The sequence below is a fragment of the Solanum stenotomum genome, chromosome 8 (genome assembly GCF_019186545.1).
Source record: "Solanum stenotomum isolate F172 chromosome 8, ASM1918654v1, whole genome shotgun sequence".
In the NCBI taxonomy this organism is placed as follows: domain Eukaryota; kingdom Viridiplantae; phylum Streptophyta; class Magnoliopsida; order Solanales; family Solanaceae; genus Solanum; species Solanum stenotomum.
This window is the reverse complement of record NC_064289.1, coordinates 504,480-521,745: the sequence shown is the minus strand read 5'-3', so window position 1 is coordinate 521,745 and position 17,266 is coordinate 504,480. Positions and strand designations below refer to the sequence as shown.

The 17,266-nt window shown below is 33.5% G+C and overlaps 3 protein-coding genes across 4 annotated transcripts; 2 read left to right on the top strand and 1 right to left on the bottom strand.

The window, feature by feature from the left end:
• The first annotated feature begins 1,437 nt into the window (after nucleotides 1-1,437).
• LOC125872068 (sulfate transporter 3.1-like) lies at nucleotides 1,438-6,868 on the top strand. The gene is made up of 12 exons (XM_049552742.1): nucleotides 1,438-1,847; nucleotides 1,927-2,134; nucleotides 2,219-2,390; nucleotides 2,681-2,746; nucleotides 3,207-3,320; nucleotides 3,886-4,002; nucleotides 4,202-4,328; nucleotides 5,111-5,397; nucleotides 5,485-5,675; nucleotides 5,776-5,861; nucleotides 5,980-6,056; nucleotides 6,460-6,868. Exons 1-12 carry the CDS (start codon nucleotides 1,490-1,492, stop codon nucleotides 6,646-6,648), a joined length of 1,992 nt encoding a protein of 663 aa, XP_049408699.1. The 5' UTR covers nucleotides 1,438-1,489; the 3' UTR covers nucleotides 6,649-6,868.
• A 967-nt stretch (nucleotides 6,869-7,835) lies between these two features.
• Nucleotides 7,836-10,388, bottom strand: LOC125872070 (protein ANTAGONIST OF LIKE HETEROCHROMATIN PROTEIN 1). Its single transcript, XM_049552743.1, has 2 exons — nucleotides 10,120-10,388; nucleotides 7,836-9,263 (listed from the first exon to the last, which is right to left on the bottom strand). The coding sequence occupies exons 1-2, from the start codon at nucleotides 10,277-10,279 to the stop codon at nucleotides 8,200-8,202; spliced, it is 1,224 nt and encodes a 407-aa protein (XP_049408700.1). The 5' UTR covers nucleotides 10,280-10,388; the 3' UTR covers nucleotides 7,836-8,199.
• A 2,900-nt stretch (nucleotides 10,389-13,288) lies between these two features.
• On the top strand, nucleotides 13,289-16,755 carry LOC125872073 (uncharacterized). Of its 2 annotated transcripts, none has more exons than XM_049552749.1 (8): nucleotides 13,289-13,418; nucleotides 14,299-14,382; nucleotides 14,618-14,734; nucleotides 14,818-15,096; nucleotides 15,260-15,373; nucleotides 15,682-15,754; nucleotides 15,872-15,938; nucleotides 16,550-16,755. In XM_049552749.1, exons 2-7 carry the CDS (start codon nucleotides 14,320-14,322, stop codon nucleotides 15,907-15,909), a joined length of 684 nt encoding a protein of 227 aa, XP_049408706.1. In that variant the 5' UTR covers nucleotides 13,289-13,418; nucleotides 14,299-14,319; the 3' UTR covers nucleotides 15,910-15,938; nucleotides 16,550-16,755. The 2 variants fall into 2 exon arrangements, with proteins under 2 accessions (XP_049408706.1, XP_049408705.1); XM_049552748.1 differs by having other exon boundaries at nucleotides 13,294-13,418; nucleotides 14,320-14,382.
• The last annotated feature ends 511 nt before the right edge of the window (nucleotides 16,756-17,266 follow it).

The following is a 17,266-nucleotide window of genomic DNA, read 5'->3' as shown; positions in this document are numbered from 1 at the left end:
TGGTAGATAATTTTAAAATTAACTCACACTAACACAACTATAAAAGTGGTTTACTAGATATTTTTGCATTATTACCCACCTTAATTTACCCTTTTTCACATAGATAGCTTTAGTGGTAGTTTGAATTGTGATGAATAACAACTAGCACTTGCAAAATATCAGGATTAGCGGCTTAATTGATAAAGTTCAAAGCTGATTAATTGATAGTGCGTGATGCATAATGAGTAGGAGCAAATAACTATAACTAACACGGAGCACGGAGGTTACAAAACTCGCCTAATTTGTTTTAAGTTTTTACTTAGGTATTAATTCGTGTTTATTAATTAACTCAATTCATTAAAGAGTTTAGCGTATTAAGCTATGATTCATTAATTGTTCCTTTTTAGTCTAATTCAGTTCAGTTTTCATTTATTAATTCATTTCATTTTAATTTATATTTTCAGCCTAATCTGCTTATTTGACGTCCTTAATTTAACATGTCATAAATATTTACTTGACTAATGTTTTTGATTTATTATTGACCGGAGTCTGCGTCGTCTGCCTTCTTTTTTCTGAAATATCACTCAGTGTGCTGGAGTGAAATGATGCTATTGGGTCCTGGAATATCAAAATAAAAACTTTTCAATCAGTAGTCTAAATTAAATGTATGATCTGATTAATAATGCAAAAAGATCCTCTCTAAATTATAAACATGTCTTAAATATATGACCATATATATATTTATTCCGTTTAACACTCAAAACATATCTACGAAAAAAGAAAAGTAAACCCAATGATGTACTAGCTAAGTGTCAAAATGGAATTGGAGCAAAAAACTAAAGCACACATCATTAAGTAAATCTTTTTTCTTCTTTTTGGTAAAAAAATTAAAATACGTCAGCTACTAGCACTTTGCTTCCTGGTGTTAGGGAGGGAGACAAAATGGAAAAAATCAGTAGTAAAAGTTTGATAGCTGTCTTTGTGGCGGTTGAAGCTTAAAACAAAAAGGATATCTTCCATTTTTGAAAATAGAAAAAATCATGTTAAAAGCATAATTTTCATGAAAGAATTTTATTTAGAATACAAATATAATTAGATTTTAATATAAATATTAAATATCATATGAAAAAAATAATTAAAAAATATATTTAATGTTATCTTGATTACAAATTTTATTTAGATATGAACTAAAGTAATTGACTATCAATATCAAATCCTAAAGTAATGTCAAATCTTGCTAAATTCTTGTATTATTTTTCTTTTTATTTGTAATTTGTAGGTATGATCGTATGTTAATTATCCCACGATATTTCGGCCACGACATAGAAATACAGAAAGAATTATACCCTTGCAGCCCACTAGAAAAAAGGTGTGAAACAGTCCTTTAACATATATACCTCTCTATATAAAGCAACCGATATACTATCCTTTATTCACTCCAACCAAAATTCTTTCTTTCAAAGCTTTGCAGAATTAAGTCCTTATCCATTCCATATAAATTAAAAAAAAAATGGGTAACGCAGATAATTATGGATACCCATCAATGATGAATAATAATAATGGAGAAAACACAGGGATACACAGAGTTGAAATTCCTCCACCACAGCCTTTTTTCAAGTCATTGAAAAATACAGTGAAGGAAACATTATTTCCAGATGATCCACTTAAGCAATTCAAGAACCAAAAACCTTTGAGAAAATTTATACTTGGAGTTCAATATTTTTTTCCAATTTTTGAATGGGGTTCAAGATACAATTTTGGTTTCTTCAAAGCAGATCTTATTGCTGGAATAACAATAGCTAGTCTTGCTATTCCTCAAGGAATAAGCTATGCTAAGCTGGGGAACTTGCCACCTATACTTGGCCTATGTATGTCATCTTTTAATTATACGTGTGAATTTTCGTAGTAGTAAATTTATTTATTTATTTATATATTTTGGTTGTGCAGATTCAAGTTTTATTCCACCATTAGTGTACGCATTAATGGGAAGTTCAAGAGATTTAGCAGTGGGAACAGTTGCTGTTGGATCTCTTCTGATGGCTTCTATGTTGGGAGCTGAAGTTAACCCTGCTGAAAATCCAACACTTTATCTTCATCTTGCTTTCACTGCCACTTTCTTCACCGGGTTATTCGAAGTAGCACTCGGATTTTTCAGGTAATTAGTGTAATTATAATGATGGTGTAAAAATAAATATATATAGATATGCAATCATTGTAGTAAAGGAATGTTTTGTTTTAGGCTGGGATTTATAGTGGATTTTCTATCACATGCAACAATTGTGGGATTTATGGGAGGAGCAGCTACAGTAGTGATACTCCAGCAATTAAAAGGAATACTTGGTCTTGAACATTTTACTCATGCCACTGATGTTGTCTCTGTCTTACGTTCTGTATTTTCACAAACTCACGCGGTACCTCTCTCAATCTCTATGTCACATGTCCTCTATGCTAAATCGGACCTAAGATTTTAAATTTATTTGAATTTTTAGATTTTACTAATATATACTACGTAGCTTTTTCGATTTATTATTCTTTATCGTATCAAACTTTATAGTGTACTAATAGGATTTGAGTTGATCTAAAGTGAATATTCTTTAATAGTAGTACAATTTTCAGATTATTTTCTGGCTGTTCGCTTATAGTATTTTTTACTCTACTTTCTTACTGATCATATGATTTTGATATAAATAACTAATTGCAGTGGCGATGGGAAAGTGCGGTGCTGGGATTTTGTTTCCTTTTCTACTTGATGCTCGCCAAATTTTTGGTAAGCATACACAAACTGACTTTCATTACCTTTTTGACTATCCACAACTCAAAAGCAGTCTACTAAAAGTTGAAACACTTACGACTTGCAATCCCCAATTACCTTTTCATATCTTTTGGATATAAAAAATATATTCCTGCTTGAATGGGTCTTACCTGACATGAATATAGATTAATTAAGCTCCAATGTGGATATGATGCAAAATAGAACAAATTTTCCTTAGTCTTCCGAAAAAATGTAATTTATAGACAATCATGACTTTAATTTCCTCCTCCACTTAACACCTACTCCCACTCCGAAAAAAAGCTAACAAATTAAAGCGAAATTGTCCTTAATTTCGTCAAAGTTTAATTTCATATTTTGTTTTTTAAAAAATAGTTAGTGCTACTATATATATTTTATAGTAGTAAAAAATGGACATTAATTAATATACTAACGGAGATAAGATTGATGCATGCAGAGCCAGAAGAGACCAAAGCTGTTCTGGGTATCAGCAATGGCGCCATTGACGTCTGTCATATTGGGAACTATTCTCGTTTATATAACGCATGCTGAAAAACACGGTGTTGCTGTGGTAAGAATTTTTAAAAGTTATGATTCTCTACTATATATCTTAATTACCAGTTAGTTGTTATAGCTATATATGGAGTACCAATTAGTAAAAATACATTTGTGTAAGTACATAAAACATGAACATGAACAAGAGACTTGCAATTGGTTAGACATTAGTTATCAGCACATGAACAAGACGCTTCTGATTGATGATAGCTGTAGTCGTTTGTCCTATTGGTCGCACTCAAAGACAAAAAAACGACAATAAATAAGTGTTTTCATTTGTGTCTTGTCACTCACGGGTTTCAATCGTAGTACTAAATAGAGTAATATGAGAACTTTAGGGTTGCGGCTTAGCTTGTTGAGATCCAAAATGTAAGATTATTTTACTCTCTCTCTGTTTGGTTGAAGGTATTAGGTTGTCATGAGATTATTTATCCCATCATTTATAGCTTAATGATGGAATACGTTATCCCATATAATTTAGTTAATCCCAAAACGATCCCGAGCGCAAAATAAATTGCATAGTATATATAGATGTCATCCATTATGTGAATAATATACATTTTTTTAAAAAAATGTTACAGATTGGAGAGCTGAAGAAAGGGATAAATCCACCATCAATAATGGATCTGTCGTTTGGATCGAAATATATGACAACGGCTATCAAAACTGGCATAGTCACGGGTGTCATTGCCCTTGCTGTAAGCTGCTCTTTATTTGTTTCCATCTGCTACATGCATTGTTTTTCACTACAAACATAACACTATTGTGGTATGGTTTTTCCGCATAATTAAAAAAACTTAGTGCACTCAACTGTCAGGCAATATTATTTATATATTACTATGCTATTTATAGTTATTTTTTAAATGATTCGATAGTAATACAAAATCGTGTGTACAGGAAGGAATAGCAGTAGGTCGAAGTTTTGCAATGTTCAAGAATTACCATATAGATGGTAACAAAGAGATGATTGCTTTTGGGATGATGAACATCGTTGGCTCATGCACTTCCTGTTACCTCACTACTGGTATTTTCCTATGTCATATTTTGACTTGGTCATTATCCTTCTTTTTAGCATCCTTTAAATTGTAATTTCATATTAAAACTATGTGATTCCTAAAATTTATACTCTTTTATTTATTGGGCAAATTACAGAAATCACATACTTTTAAGGCAAAATTACAATTTATCCCTTAAAAGTTTATAACTACAGAAATCCCTCAAACGGATACAATAATATAAGTGTTGATACATTAATCTGATGCGCGAGATACATTAATCGTTAAGTAAGATACATTACATTTTACACATGATACACTAATCTAATGTACATTTTATACATGATACACTAATCTGATATGCGAAAATGAGGGATTTTGAAGATTTGTAAAACTTATAGGGGATAATGGTAATAAGTAAACTAAAAGGTAATGGGCCGAAAGTTTATTTTGATTTGGACTAGTATCAATTTTTGTGTCACTTGGGCCCATATACCCCATGTGATTATATGACCCGATTGAAATCCCCAACCTACCATACTTGCTGACAGACGTGTACCGAATAATTTGTCCACTAAAATAACATGGAATTAATCGGAAAAGAGAATCACAATTTGTGGGTCATTTCATTTTTTATAAGTGCTTTGGAGGTTTGGGTGGGTGGGTGGGGGGAATCACAAGACAATTCCTTGTCAAAATGTGAATAGGTAATTGTTTTCCATGTTGATAGTCTAGGCTATTAGCGTATACAAGTTAAACTCTCGCTGATTATGTGAAAAATAAATGAATGTGCGTGCGTGCGTGCGTGCAGGGCCATTCTCGCGATCAGCAGTGAACTTCAACGCAGGATGCAAAACAGCAGTATCAAACATTGTCATGGCGTTGGCTGTGATGGTGACGTTGCTATTGCTAACGCCATTGTTCCACTTCACTCCTCTCGTCGTGTTGTCATCCATTATTATTGCTGCCATGCTCGGACTCATCGACTATAATGCTGCCATTCATCTCTGGCATGTCGACAAATTCGACTTCTTAGTTTGCATGAGTGCATACATTGGTGTTGTCTTTGGCAACATTGAAATTGGCTTAGTCATGGCTGTAAGTAGTAGTACTACTACTACTTCCTAATGTATTACGTCACTTAACCTAGTAGATACTAACTCTTTTTGTTTAATGCAAATGCAGGTTGGCTTATCATTGCTAAGGGTGTTACTTTCTGTAGCAAGGCCAAGGACTTTAGTACTTGGTAATATCCCCAATTCTATGATCTACAGAAATGTGGAGCAATATCCAAATACAAACAACGTTCCCGGAGTTCTCATACTTGACATTGGAGCTCCTATTTTCTTCACTAACTCAAGCTATTTAAGAGAGAGGTAACAATTTAACTTATATGTATTATACTACCAAGTTGCATTTGTCCGTATACAACAACAATAATCTCTTTCTACAAATACTAACAATTTCCTGTTATAGGATCTCAAGGTGGATTGACGACGAGGAAGACAAGTTAAAATCTTCAGGAGAAACAACTTTGCAGTATGTTATACTTGATATGGGAGGTTAGTTCATTTACGTTGTGTCTATTAATTCGAAGAAGAAAAAAAACAGTAAATAACATAGGCAGTTGATCAAACTGAATTTGAGCAACACTGACAGCCTAAATTCTTTGATGTGCAGCTGTTGGTAACATTGATACAAGTGGAATTAGCATGTTTGAAGAGGTCAAGAAAAATCTTGATAGAAGAGATCTCAAGGTTGGCCTCTTATTTATAACTATGTTAACCGTAAAGATATGACATTTGGACCTAACTCAACTCCCAAAGCTAGGTCATGAGGGGAAGATTGCCCAAGTCCATATAAGCAAACCACTCATCCACTCAAACACCCCCACTCCCGCCCCATTTGGAACGTGGACCGAGAGCTCTGATACCATGTAAAAACATGACATTTGGGTCTGACTCAATCCTAAAAACTAGCTCGTGTGGAAAGGATTACCCAAGTCCATATAAACAAACCAACAACCATTTCCCAACCAACATGGGATTCTAACCACACTAACATTAACAAAATAAATTCTACTTGTTATTTTTTAAGTGCAAAAGTTCTATTACACTGTCACGGTCCTCTAACATATGGTGTGGTTTTGTGGAATTGCAGCTCGTTTTGGCGAATCCAGGAGCAGAGGTGATGAAGAAGTTGAACAAGTCCAAATTCATAGAAACATTAGGACAAGAATGGATGTTCCTAACAGTAGGGGAAGCAGTGGAAGCATGCAACTTCATGCTTCATTCCTGCAAACCAATATCTTCAGAAGATGGTTCGCAAAAATGGAGCAACAATGTTTGACTTACAAATTAATTATTAGTATTATAGAACAGTGTTTGTTTTAGTGGTTCATGTGTGCATCTTAATTTGTAAAGATGCAGCATATCATAGTTTGGCTTAAAGGAGCCAAGATTTTGCTGCAGTACTCTTCCATAGATAAACTGGAAGGGGTTTTATTTATCTCCCACATTTTGTAAAATAATGTGCTCCTATTTTAAGAATGATTATTTACCTGCAATGATCTGTAAATGTTCAGTTTTTCATTATAGGATCAGTTTTATGTGTATTCAATATCTTTGGCTCCGTGCAAGAATTTTTATAAACTTATGACTAGCATATGAAACTGTTTACACTGAATAACTTTCGGTTTCACATCATAGTGTTCTTTCCTGAGATCAAATAGCCGAATTATTTTGTAAAATGTAGCTCGTTCTGCACCAAAGGCTTAAGAACTTCACTAATGTGTTCCTACCGAGGTGGTGACTAGCTGCCTTGGCTGGGTTGTTATCGCATGGTAAAAGACGTACACTCACATGCTACAATTACTTCATTAAGTTATCACGTGATAACCTCCTATGTGACTTAGGCCATTCACATTAAGATTTCTTCCTTCCTTTTTTTTTTTTGATAAGGGACATTAAGGTTTCTTCCTTATCTAGTTGCTTTGGTGAAGAGATCTCATTAAGCCAGTTGCAACTTGTGCCATGACTATTTCAACTAGCAAAAATAAATTAGTTTTGATATTTATCTATTCTCTGGGAGCCATGTTTTGATTTTCCATATTTGTGAGTTCAATGAAATTACACGTATGACGTACTAGTCTCATTGTTATGCCATAACTCAATATCAGGCATTTAACAGAGACATCCACTTTGGGGAGAAAGGCGAAGAAATGAAGATGGCTAATAATAGACTGTGAACTATGAAGGGGTGATTGCATTTGGTAACTTATAAAGAGCCAGCTATTACTAAAAAGTATTCTTAAACCAAAACTAATCAACATCAAAAGCACTTCTAAGAGTTTATACCTCTAAGAGGCCCTATAAAGTGAAAACTCACAGCAGGTATATCCTGAATCAAAATAACCGGCTTGTTGCCTGTCAAAAAATTATGTGATTTAAGATATTACATATCCCTACAGGAATTGGGCAAGCCTGAAAATGGTTCATGACATAGCATAACTTCCTATATATCAAGGCTTAAAATGCTGGATGAAATAAGGGTAATTCCACTTTACATTATTATTGACAGTTGATTCAAGTCTCTAGTTAAATGCAGATAATCTAGGACAGGCCATATGTCACAACAAAAAAAGAAAAAGAGTGATGATTAGAATAATGTAGAAAGATTTTTACCTAAATGACATGTGAAACTGTTAGGTATGAAAGGTAAGTCTTCACATATATTCAAGGACTATGAAACACCCTTTTCTACATTCAGAAAGATCTTGTACCTGAACTCCATTTATATCTTCAGCATGGTTTGAAACAAAAGTTTTTGAAACGGCCCTCTATTTCCTTGGAAAAGATATGCCCGTGATAAGAAAATCACCGCAATTTTTCCAATGCAGTGTTAGACGATCATCTTCATTGAGCCTTCTTTTTTGGTAGTCTGTAAGTGTTGAGTTAATTTGCCCCTCATTAATCTCCCCACTGATTCGATCTGCTTGCAACTCTGTCCCTCATATCCTGGGTCATGATGACCAGATACGGCAACGTCAGGATGTAATTTGTCTCCACAATCAATGATAATATTATGAAGTAAACAACACACAAGGATGATACTTGGGAGTTTCTGTTTATCAGGTCTCCACATAACCTTATTAAGGATTCTCCAACCTCCCTTCAATTGTGAGAAGGCTTTTACTGCAACTGAACTTGCAGTCTCATGCACCGCATTGAAATCTAGCATAGGATCCGAGAGGTCTTCACCTTCATAAGGTGTAATAAGCCATGGAAGAAGAGGGTAACCAAATCCTCCTAGAATGTACTCTCTAACTTCTGCTCCTTCAGACACCATTTTGACATTTCCATTTAAACGATCACCACTTTCACAGAGTTTATAAAATCCAGAGCACTTGAACAGCCTTGAAGTGGTCATGCCCCCAGGCCATCCTGTCACTATGTCTAAAAAACGCATCTCGCTGTCCACGATACCTTGCAAAAGCATGCTGTAATTGCTTTCCTGATCACACCAATCATCTGAGGTTTGAATAGCAGGAAGAGTCATTATAATGTGAGTTGCATCAATTGCTCCACAACAGTTAGGCAAACCAAATGATTGTTCAAACTCAGACTTGATTATATCCATCTCACTAGGTTCTGGCCACTTAAGATGGTGCTTTGCACGTTCTTCCAATGCCTCAATGAATCTCCAGGTAACTTGAGACACAGTGGACTGCCCGACCCCAAATGATGCCCCAACTGAAACTTGGGATTCACCAGAAGCCAATCTTCTCAATGCAATCGCAACTTGCTTCTCAACACTAAGAAGCCTTCCCTCAATGTTTATCAGACCTGAAGGAGGTCTTGAGATAAGGTCCTCCCTTACAAGTGAACATATGTAATCAAAAGTCTTCTTGGAAGCACGGAAAAAATACTTGAAACCTTCCTCTTCATCACTAGGTACACCAGAACCTGCAAGATATAAGGTATAAGAGTGAGTTAATCCCTGCAACGTAGAGTCCAAAAAAGAAAAAAGAAAAATATCCAAAATGACCTTATAGGAAAAAGTTGCAAAAATAAAAAAGAAATAAGACACTGTTGTTACATAAAACAGCCTAGCATACAACTCCAGTCTATCGGAATCTCTCAAACTTACGTACGTGGGTTGAAATTAGAGTCAATCTAGCGGGAAAACCTTCATTTTGCTAAGGACAAGTGGACAACAATCACATTACAAACCTAAGAATGATTAACTATTATCCTAACTATAACAGCTCCTGCATTTCCAATGTAGAAGTTCTGCCTTTGACAATACCTACAACGCCTTGGATTTCACCAGAATAAATTAGACTTTTAAGAGAGATCATTTATAACAGGAGTCTTAAGTAACCTCTTTTCTTCCTATTTTAGAGACCTGACTTCAAGTATGCTATGCATACAGAAGCCAGAGATAAATGCAGTAAATTAAACTAGTTAGAATTAACAACATAAATAATCAGACTATTTTTCACACAACCCTTCAACCTGGCGCAGGAGCGGAGCCATAGGGGGTGTCAAAATTACACAGTTTAGATATGTCAAAAACAATTCTTTTATTCTATATATGTGAATCCCCTTGAGTGCTTTGCGAATTTAACAAATAAGGGGTTAAAATAATGCACTAAATTTGCAGAAATCAGGCTTAAAAATCCAATCTTGACATTTACCAACACCCCAATGGAAGTCTTAAGTAAAGTCTTACAGAGCTTTAACAAGTCAAATGGAATCGGGAAACCAATACGATTTGCGAAAATGTAGTTAAAGAATGGAAATTTGAGCAGAGAGGGACCTGGGGTTGATGAATTCTTGTGCCAGAAACTATCCCACCAATCGCATTCAGTTCCTTTGTTCTCAACAGGAACAATGTTGATGGACTTGTTTTTCTTGTTTTTGGCTTTGATTTTCTTCAACTTGTTAGAATCTTTCTTGGATTTCTTTAGAGGAGCCATCCACCGATTGTGTTTACGCACTCTAATTGTTACAACGAAAACTTCGACACAGCACCTAAAATGCAAACTCTTCCTTGTCGACTTTACTGTCTTTTGTTTTTACTTTGACAAAGTGACATAAATAGTCCCTTAACTAGGACTAGGGTTAAAATGGTTTTTTAATTATATTTTTGTTTCAATCCTTCAACTATTCAAAAGATCTCTTATTTATACATTTATCGGTTTTACACTTTTACTCTTTTAACTATTTAAAAATTTATCAAATTTGCTCTCTGTCTATTTTTTATATAAAATTCTTTAGGTTTATGTTAACGGAATCCATATCTCAAAAAATTAAATCATTTAGCATTCATTTTTCAGTTGTTTTTCTCTATCCTCACTATTTTTTCTTCAACTTATTCTTACGAAAAGAACCTTAATCTCAACGATTCAAAATAAAATTCAGGAGGAAAAAAAAAATAAGTTATAATTGTATTTAAAGGACGATAAAATGAAGCATATTTTATTGCTATTAATGACTTGAAGATGCTAAACGTTATTATAAAAAAATATTACTTGTTAAATTCAAAATTTGTACTCCAACGACTTTATTGAAAGATTTTTTAAAAATTTTTCAGAATTAAAATTTATTAAATGGTAGATGCAACTTTTTTTTTTGTTAAATAAAATGATTTATTATTCTATTCATTTTATTTTACATAGAGAAATTTGAGTAATAAGATCAAATCTAAACAACTTAAAAAATGAGTTAAAGATTTAACTTCACGAAAAGTTTTGTTATTATAAATCTAAGCTATTTGTATAAAAAAAATGGATAAAGATCAAACCTGATAACTTTTTGAATACTTAAAGGACTAAAATCGATAAGTGTATAGTTAAGAGATCAAAACTAAAAGTTTTTAAATACTTAAAATACTAAAACTGGTAAGTGCATGGTTAAAGTCAAAGCGGATAAGCTTTTGAATATTTAAAAGATTAAATCTGCTAAACCTATAGTTAAGGGTTCATTTTAGACTTAATTCAAAAAACAATTTATGACATTTTCTCTTTTTACTTTAGAGATAAGTGTCAAAAACACACTTAAACTATTCTTCTTTTTTAATTTCATACCTAAACTATTGAGAGTGTGAATTTCATACCTAAACTATCACTTATTAGTTTGAGAAACACACCTCTCTCTTTTATATCACTCTCATCATGGTGTGTGTAATACACTCTCTCTTTTATTTAAAAAAATATTGTCACATCACAAACCACATGGATAAAGCATTACACCTTGACAAAAATTAAATAAATTATTAATATTAGTTAAAATTAAAGATTAAAAAATTATTATCCAAAAATATAATAATATTTTATTTAATAAATATTTTTTTTACCCAAATCCATCACTTCCTCTAATGCGCCCCCTCCCCCCCCTCCGCCTTTTTTTTTAGTGTTTTTGGTTTAAATTTCTAACTTTTTTTACTTCACCCCTTCCCCCTCAAATATTAATTTAGATATTATTTTTAAAAAATAAAAAATAAATTCTACCCACTCCACCTAACTCTCCGTTTTCATTTTTTTCTCGTTTTGTGTTAGATATAAACATATCGAAAAAAAAATGTACTTGCCGCCACAAGACTTTTTTTAAAATAAAAATTTTATTTACTTAATATTCGATACACAAGTAGAAAAAATTGCTAAAAATATTTATGTACATATCTAACACAAAACAAGAAAAATGTAAAAAATAAAAATAAATTAGGAACGGAGGGTTAAATAGGATGGGTAGAATTTTTATTTTTTAAAAATAAAATAATATCAAATTTTTTTTTGGGTGGGTGAGTGGGTGGGGGGTATGATTTTAAAATTTAAATAAAATATTTTTTAAAAAAAAAACAAGTACAGACGAACGAACATTGTTGTTGGGGGGGGGGGGGGGNAGGAGGTGGTGGAGTGGGGTTAAGAAAAATAATTTATTTTAAAAAAAAATTATATTCTTTGGGATCGTAATAATTTAATCTTTAATTTTTTAATTAATATTAATAGTTTATTATTTAGTTTTCGTTAAGGTGGAATATTTTATCCATGTGAAATGTCATGTGTAGGGGTGTTCACGGGTCGGTTTGGATCGATTATTGGTCAAAATCAAAATTAAATCAACTTAATCAGTTTTAAAATTATCAAAACCAAACCAAATATAATATACATTTATCAGTTTCGGTTTGGTTTGGTTCGGTTATTCGATTATTAACCATACACAAAAATAAAAGAAACAATTCATTCAAAATGTGAAAAAAGTGACAACAATCCATTCAAAACAAAAAATAGTTAGAATGACTTAAATTACCGAACTTTCGATCATTTAATTTACTATCAATAAAGCTTTAAAATTCACTATATTAGCCTAAAAGAAAGAGACAATAACATTTTCAATCCCACAAAGATTGTCATAGACACTCATATACATGAAATCAATAAGATAAATGTTTTCACCTTGGATAATATTCTTGCTTTCAATAAGTAAAGTATAAAGAAATTTCAATGAAAACATATATAAGATCTTTAAAATTGTTTATAAAAACAATATATTAAGTATGTATATTAATAAAATATATGTATATAATTCATCGGTTCAGTTCGGTTATTTCTTCAGTTTTTTCGAATGAAATCATAATCAAACCAAATACTACCGGTTTTCAAAAATCTAAAACCAAATCAAACCAAACCAAACCCAAATAAAATCAGTTTTATTTATCGATTTGGATCGGTTTTTATCTAAACCGTGAACATCTCTAGCCATGTGTTAAGGTTTTTTCAAATAAAAGAGATAATGGATTACACACACTACTGATGTGTGTTTCTCAAACTAATAAGTGATAGTTTAGATATGAAACTCACACTTTCAATAATTTAAATATGAAACTAAAAAAAAATTAATTTAAATGTGTTTTTGACATTTATGTGTTTACTTTAGTCAAAAGATGAGCCATTGGGTTTATTAAGGACAAACTTATCACTTCTATAAAACCCTGAGGACCAAATTCCCAAATCTGCTAAACCTTAACCGCGACTTCATTGTCGTTCTTCTTCACTCATACTGTCCGAAGCTGTGCGGTTTGTGGTGGCGGCGCTGCTTATCTTCAACGGCAAAAAGGTGTCTTTCACTATTCTAAAAACTCACAAATTGCTCTTCAGTTTTCATAATTCGTTCATGGTTGTTTTTGCTCTTTTTTTCCCGCGTTTTTATCTCCAAATTCTGCTGCTACTGCTTTGGTGATGCTACAAATTGGGTTTTATACTTGTAAAAATTGAAGCTTTCCTTTAGCTACAATAAACAACAGTTCAACAAAAAATATTTTCCCTCTATTTTAAGCTATAATGGTAGCTTAGTCTCTTTTCTTGATAAAATAAATTATTTAGAAGAGGTATAAAAATAAACAGTGAAGAACAAAGAAAACATGTGATTCCTAAGTATGATTACAAATAAGGAGAACAGAGGGGAGGCTTCTACCACATGAAATGTGACAGGATTCGGCTACCTACTAACCTTTTGCCTTAATCCTCCACAAAGAAAATAGAAATTCACAGAAGGACCTTTGTGTAAATCAAATTATTTATTTTCTTTAATAATTATGGTGTCTAAAGCACGGACCTCGATTGATTCCATGGGGTATCTGCTACCCCACTAGCATAGGTACTGGGTAACGGACCTCTATTAATTCCATGTGGTATCTGCCACCCCCACCAGCATAGGTACTGGGTAACTCTATCCACTAAGGCTTGGATAGATGGACAGGATTCAACCAGTGTTTTTGCCTTCGATTGGATTTGAACCTTAGACCTTATGGTTCCCAACGTAAGCGAACCCTCTTGGATGCCAAAGAATTTCCTAAGCATTCTTTTGCATGCAATTTTCATGTTGTACTTGAATTGTGGAAGAGCTAAAGAACTTTGTTTCACGGAAGCCTAAAGATTTGTTATCCATTTCTTTTTAGTTTTTACTTATTTGTTTATTTATTTTTTTGCACCCGAAGTTAATTGGAGATCTCACTTAGATGGAAATCAAGGCAGATGGAAGTGATGGATCGTTGGTTTTAATCAAGCAAGGAGCTGAGGCTGTGAGTTTATGTTTAATTCACTATTGTGTTTCTATAAAACTTTCCTGTAATATTTCTGATCTTTTTCTCTCATTTTCTTTTGGAAAGATTTCGCATGTGCGTGTGTCTTTTGTATAGTTTATGAGTTAATAATAATTTGTACTACTGTTTCTACCAATGTTCATTTGATGGCAAGTAGTTGTTGACTCTAGAATTTCTGTAACATTTTATCTTGTTTCTCTGTTGAGGATATCAGAGGGTATTTGAGTCAACATTTGTGGGTAGTAGAAGGTGTATTATCAAGGAACGGTTTTCAAAGAAATACAGGCATCCAACTTTGGACTCAAAGCTCACTCTTAAACGGTTGAATGCGGTCGGTATAAATGATACCTACTCTTTCCTTTAATCTTTCTTAAACCTTGTGTTGCTTAAAGAAATATTGAAATCTTGGCACAGGAGGCAAGGTGCATGACAAAAGCTAGACGGCTTGGTGTTGTTACTCCAGTGTTGTATGCTGTTGACACTGTTATGCATACTCTCACCTTCGAATATGTTGAAGGTCCTTCTGTGAAAGATATATTGCTTGGCTTTGGACTAGTTGGAGTTGACGAAGAACAGATGGCTGATATTACAGCACAGATTGGTAATGCTATTGGAAAACTTCACGATGGTGGCCTAGTCCATGGCGATTTGACAACATCAAACATGTTACTGAGGAGTTCTGCCAATCAGCTGGTGAACTTTTTCTCTCTCTTTTAGAATGTTCCGCTAGCTCTCATGATTGATTTTGTCTTCAATTTCTTTCTTTATTTGCCTTTTTCTCTTGGTTTTGGAGGATGAAGTTCTTAAGTCACCCTCAATGCGTTTATTTGTCTATCACCTGATACTTTTTCTCCAGGTGCTGATTGACTTTGGTCTAAGCTTTACTTCAACTCTTCCAGAAGATAAAGCAGTTGATTTATATGTACTAGAACGTGCTTTACTCTCTATGCACTCTTCTTGTGGAAATGTGGTAAGCTCCGTCATATCTACTGCTTTGTGAATTAGAGGCATGTATAAAGCTGTTTGAAGCTTTTTGTTCTTCTCTATTCCCTCATTTTAAAATTATAATTTCTTTCAGGCAAATGATGTTAATTTCTTCTTTAAAATTAATCTTCCTTTTGCCTTTGGGCATTATATGATTTGTGTCATGTGATCATATTATTGCGGAAAACATGCACCTCTTCTCAGAAACAATATTTTTTATGTCATTATGTTCTTTACTTCTCTCGGTTCTCTTTTTCTCATATTCATCTTGTATGGCTTATATGGTTATTGCAGATGGACCGGATACTTGCTGCATATAGGAAGTCCTCAAAGCAGTGGTCATCAACCTTGAACAAGCTAGCCGAAGGTGCTGCCGACTCTTCATACATGTCCCTTTCTGTGTATTACCTTGTTATTCCCAGAAAGAAGAAATAGCATGGTTTTAATTCCGATGGTTTCTTTCTGTTTTTGTAACTTATTTTAGTGAGGCAAAGAGGAAGAAAGCGAACAATGGTTGGTTGAGCCTCTCCAGTTCTGCACTCTACGTTGAGGTTGGACTTGTCTCTATGCTTTCAACTGCATCCAGTATGATTTTTTTTTAATTTCCAGAATGTAATAGTGTCAAATTCCCATGTTTTCGTGCCAAAAGCACAGTGTTTTGCTTGTGCCCACTCTTTTTTGGACTCGCTGCTATCCTATATATAGTTAATTTCTATGAAGTAATCATTCACCATGTTTTCTTGGAGATGAGGTGTCGGATATCATGGTTATGTGGCCTATTTGTTTTCTTAGTACAACTGGATTCATTCACATACTCCCTACCTTTCTGTGCCCTGTTCTCTTTTTCCTGGAAGTCTGAACATTGGTAGTGTTGCAGACGATGATGTAACATGAAAATCTTCAGATATATTGAAGACATCAACCTCATTGATCTACCAAACATAGCAGTTATAAGTTATAGAACAATGTGCTTATGTTTTTCACTCAGAGCCGCAAATAGTCTATATAAGTTGTATGCGGGTCTTTACTGTATGTTCATCTGCTTTAAAAACTGCATTATTTACTGTACATTTATGATTTACATGAATAAGTTGTCTATAAATTCCTAGCATACATTTGTTGATTTGGGAGCTGTCTCTAATAGTTTGTAAATGATTTTCAGTGAAAACATCAGATGCCATGGGGCAGGAGAAACCGAAAAACTTGCTTATTGCAAAGACCAATCTGTATTTGTTGCAGTCTTGATTATTGATAGATGCTACCCACGTTACTTGTTTGAAGTTGCTTTGTATCTACTATTCTCTGCATTCTTATTCAACTCTGGCTATCTGGCCGGCCCAATGATTATTTCTTTTCTTTTTTCGTAAACATAGTTCAAATGGATAGTAATAGTTATGAGTTCAGTTGAACCTACGTACCATATGTCCTAAATGTGCATTTGGGCCTTGACCCCACATTGTGTGAACCGTCCAAGTTACCGAAATCTATTTGAAAATAATTAAAGGTCTTTTTGTCACCAAATTCAAAACAATGAAGCATGACAGGGAGACCAACAAGGATTTTGGTGGGATGAGTATTAAGAGTCTCGAGTTTGATCTTGGATATTGAAACAATCTTGTAAGAGAACGCTTCCCCTTAATGTGAACTAGGTTTAATTGAGGGCTCAATATGAATATAATAATTGATAGAGGAGTTTAAATTAAAAGCAATTCCTAATTTGTGTGTCTCTACTCCTTCCCGAAGAAATAACAAAAGAAGTAGCTAGTACACAAAATGATCAAATATAGTGAATGTGACTCTTTTTCTAATTCTGCTTCCTCAACTATTGCTGGCTCAACTTTCTGCAATAAGTAATTAAATGGATATGGATTACCAAATT

What these genes read in the sequence shown, in the direction of transcription:
- LOC125872068 (XM_049552742.1), top strand. Translation starts at nt 1,490, where the DNA reads ATGGGTAACGCAGATAATTATGGATACCCATCAATGATGAATAATAAT. An exon ending in TGATGCTCGCCAAATTTTTG is followed by an intron (nt 2,747 to 3,206) that starts GTAAGCATACAC and finishes TGATGCATGCAG; the next exon opens with AGCCAGAAGAGACCAAAGCT. An exon ending in TCAAGCTATTTAAGAGAGAG is followed by an intron (nt 5,676 to 5,775) that starts GTAACAATTTAA and finishes TTCCTGTTATAG; the next exon opens with GATCTCAAGGTGGATTGACG.
- LOC125872070 (XM_049552743.1), bottom strand. Translation starts at nt 10,279, where the DNA reads ATGGCTCCTCTAAAGAAATCCAAGAAAGATTCTAACAAGTTGAAGAAA. An exon ending in CAAGAATTCATCAACCCCAG is followed by an intron (nt 9,264 to 10,119) that starts GTCCCTCTCTGC and finishes TATATCTTGCAG; the next exon opens with GTTCTGGTGTACCTAGTGAT.
- LOC125872073 (XM_049552749.1), top strand. Translation starts at nt 14,320, where the DNA reads ATGGAAATCAAGGCAGATGGAAGTGATGGATCGTTGGTTTTAATCAAG. An exon ending in ACTCTTCTTGTGGAAATGTG is followed by an intron (nt 15,374 to 15,681) that starts GTAAGCTCCGTC and finishes TGGTTATTGCAG; the next exon opens with ATGGACCGGATACTTGCTGC. An exon ending in CTTGAACAAGCTAGCCGAAG is followed by an intron (nt 15,755 to 15,871) that starts GTGCTGCCGACT and finishes AACTTATTTTAG; the next exon opens with TGAGGCAAAGAGGAAGAAAG.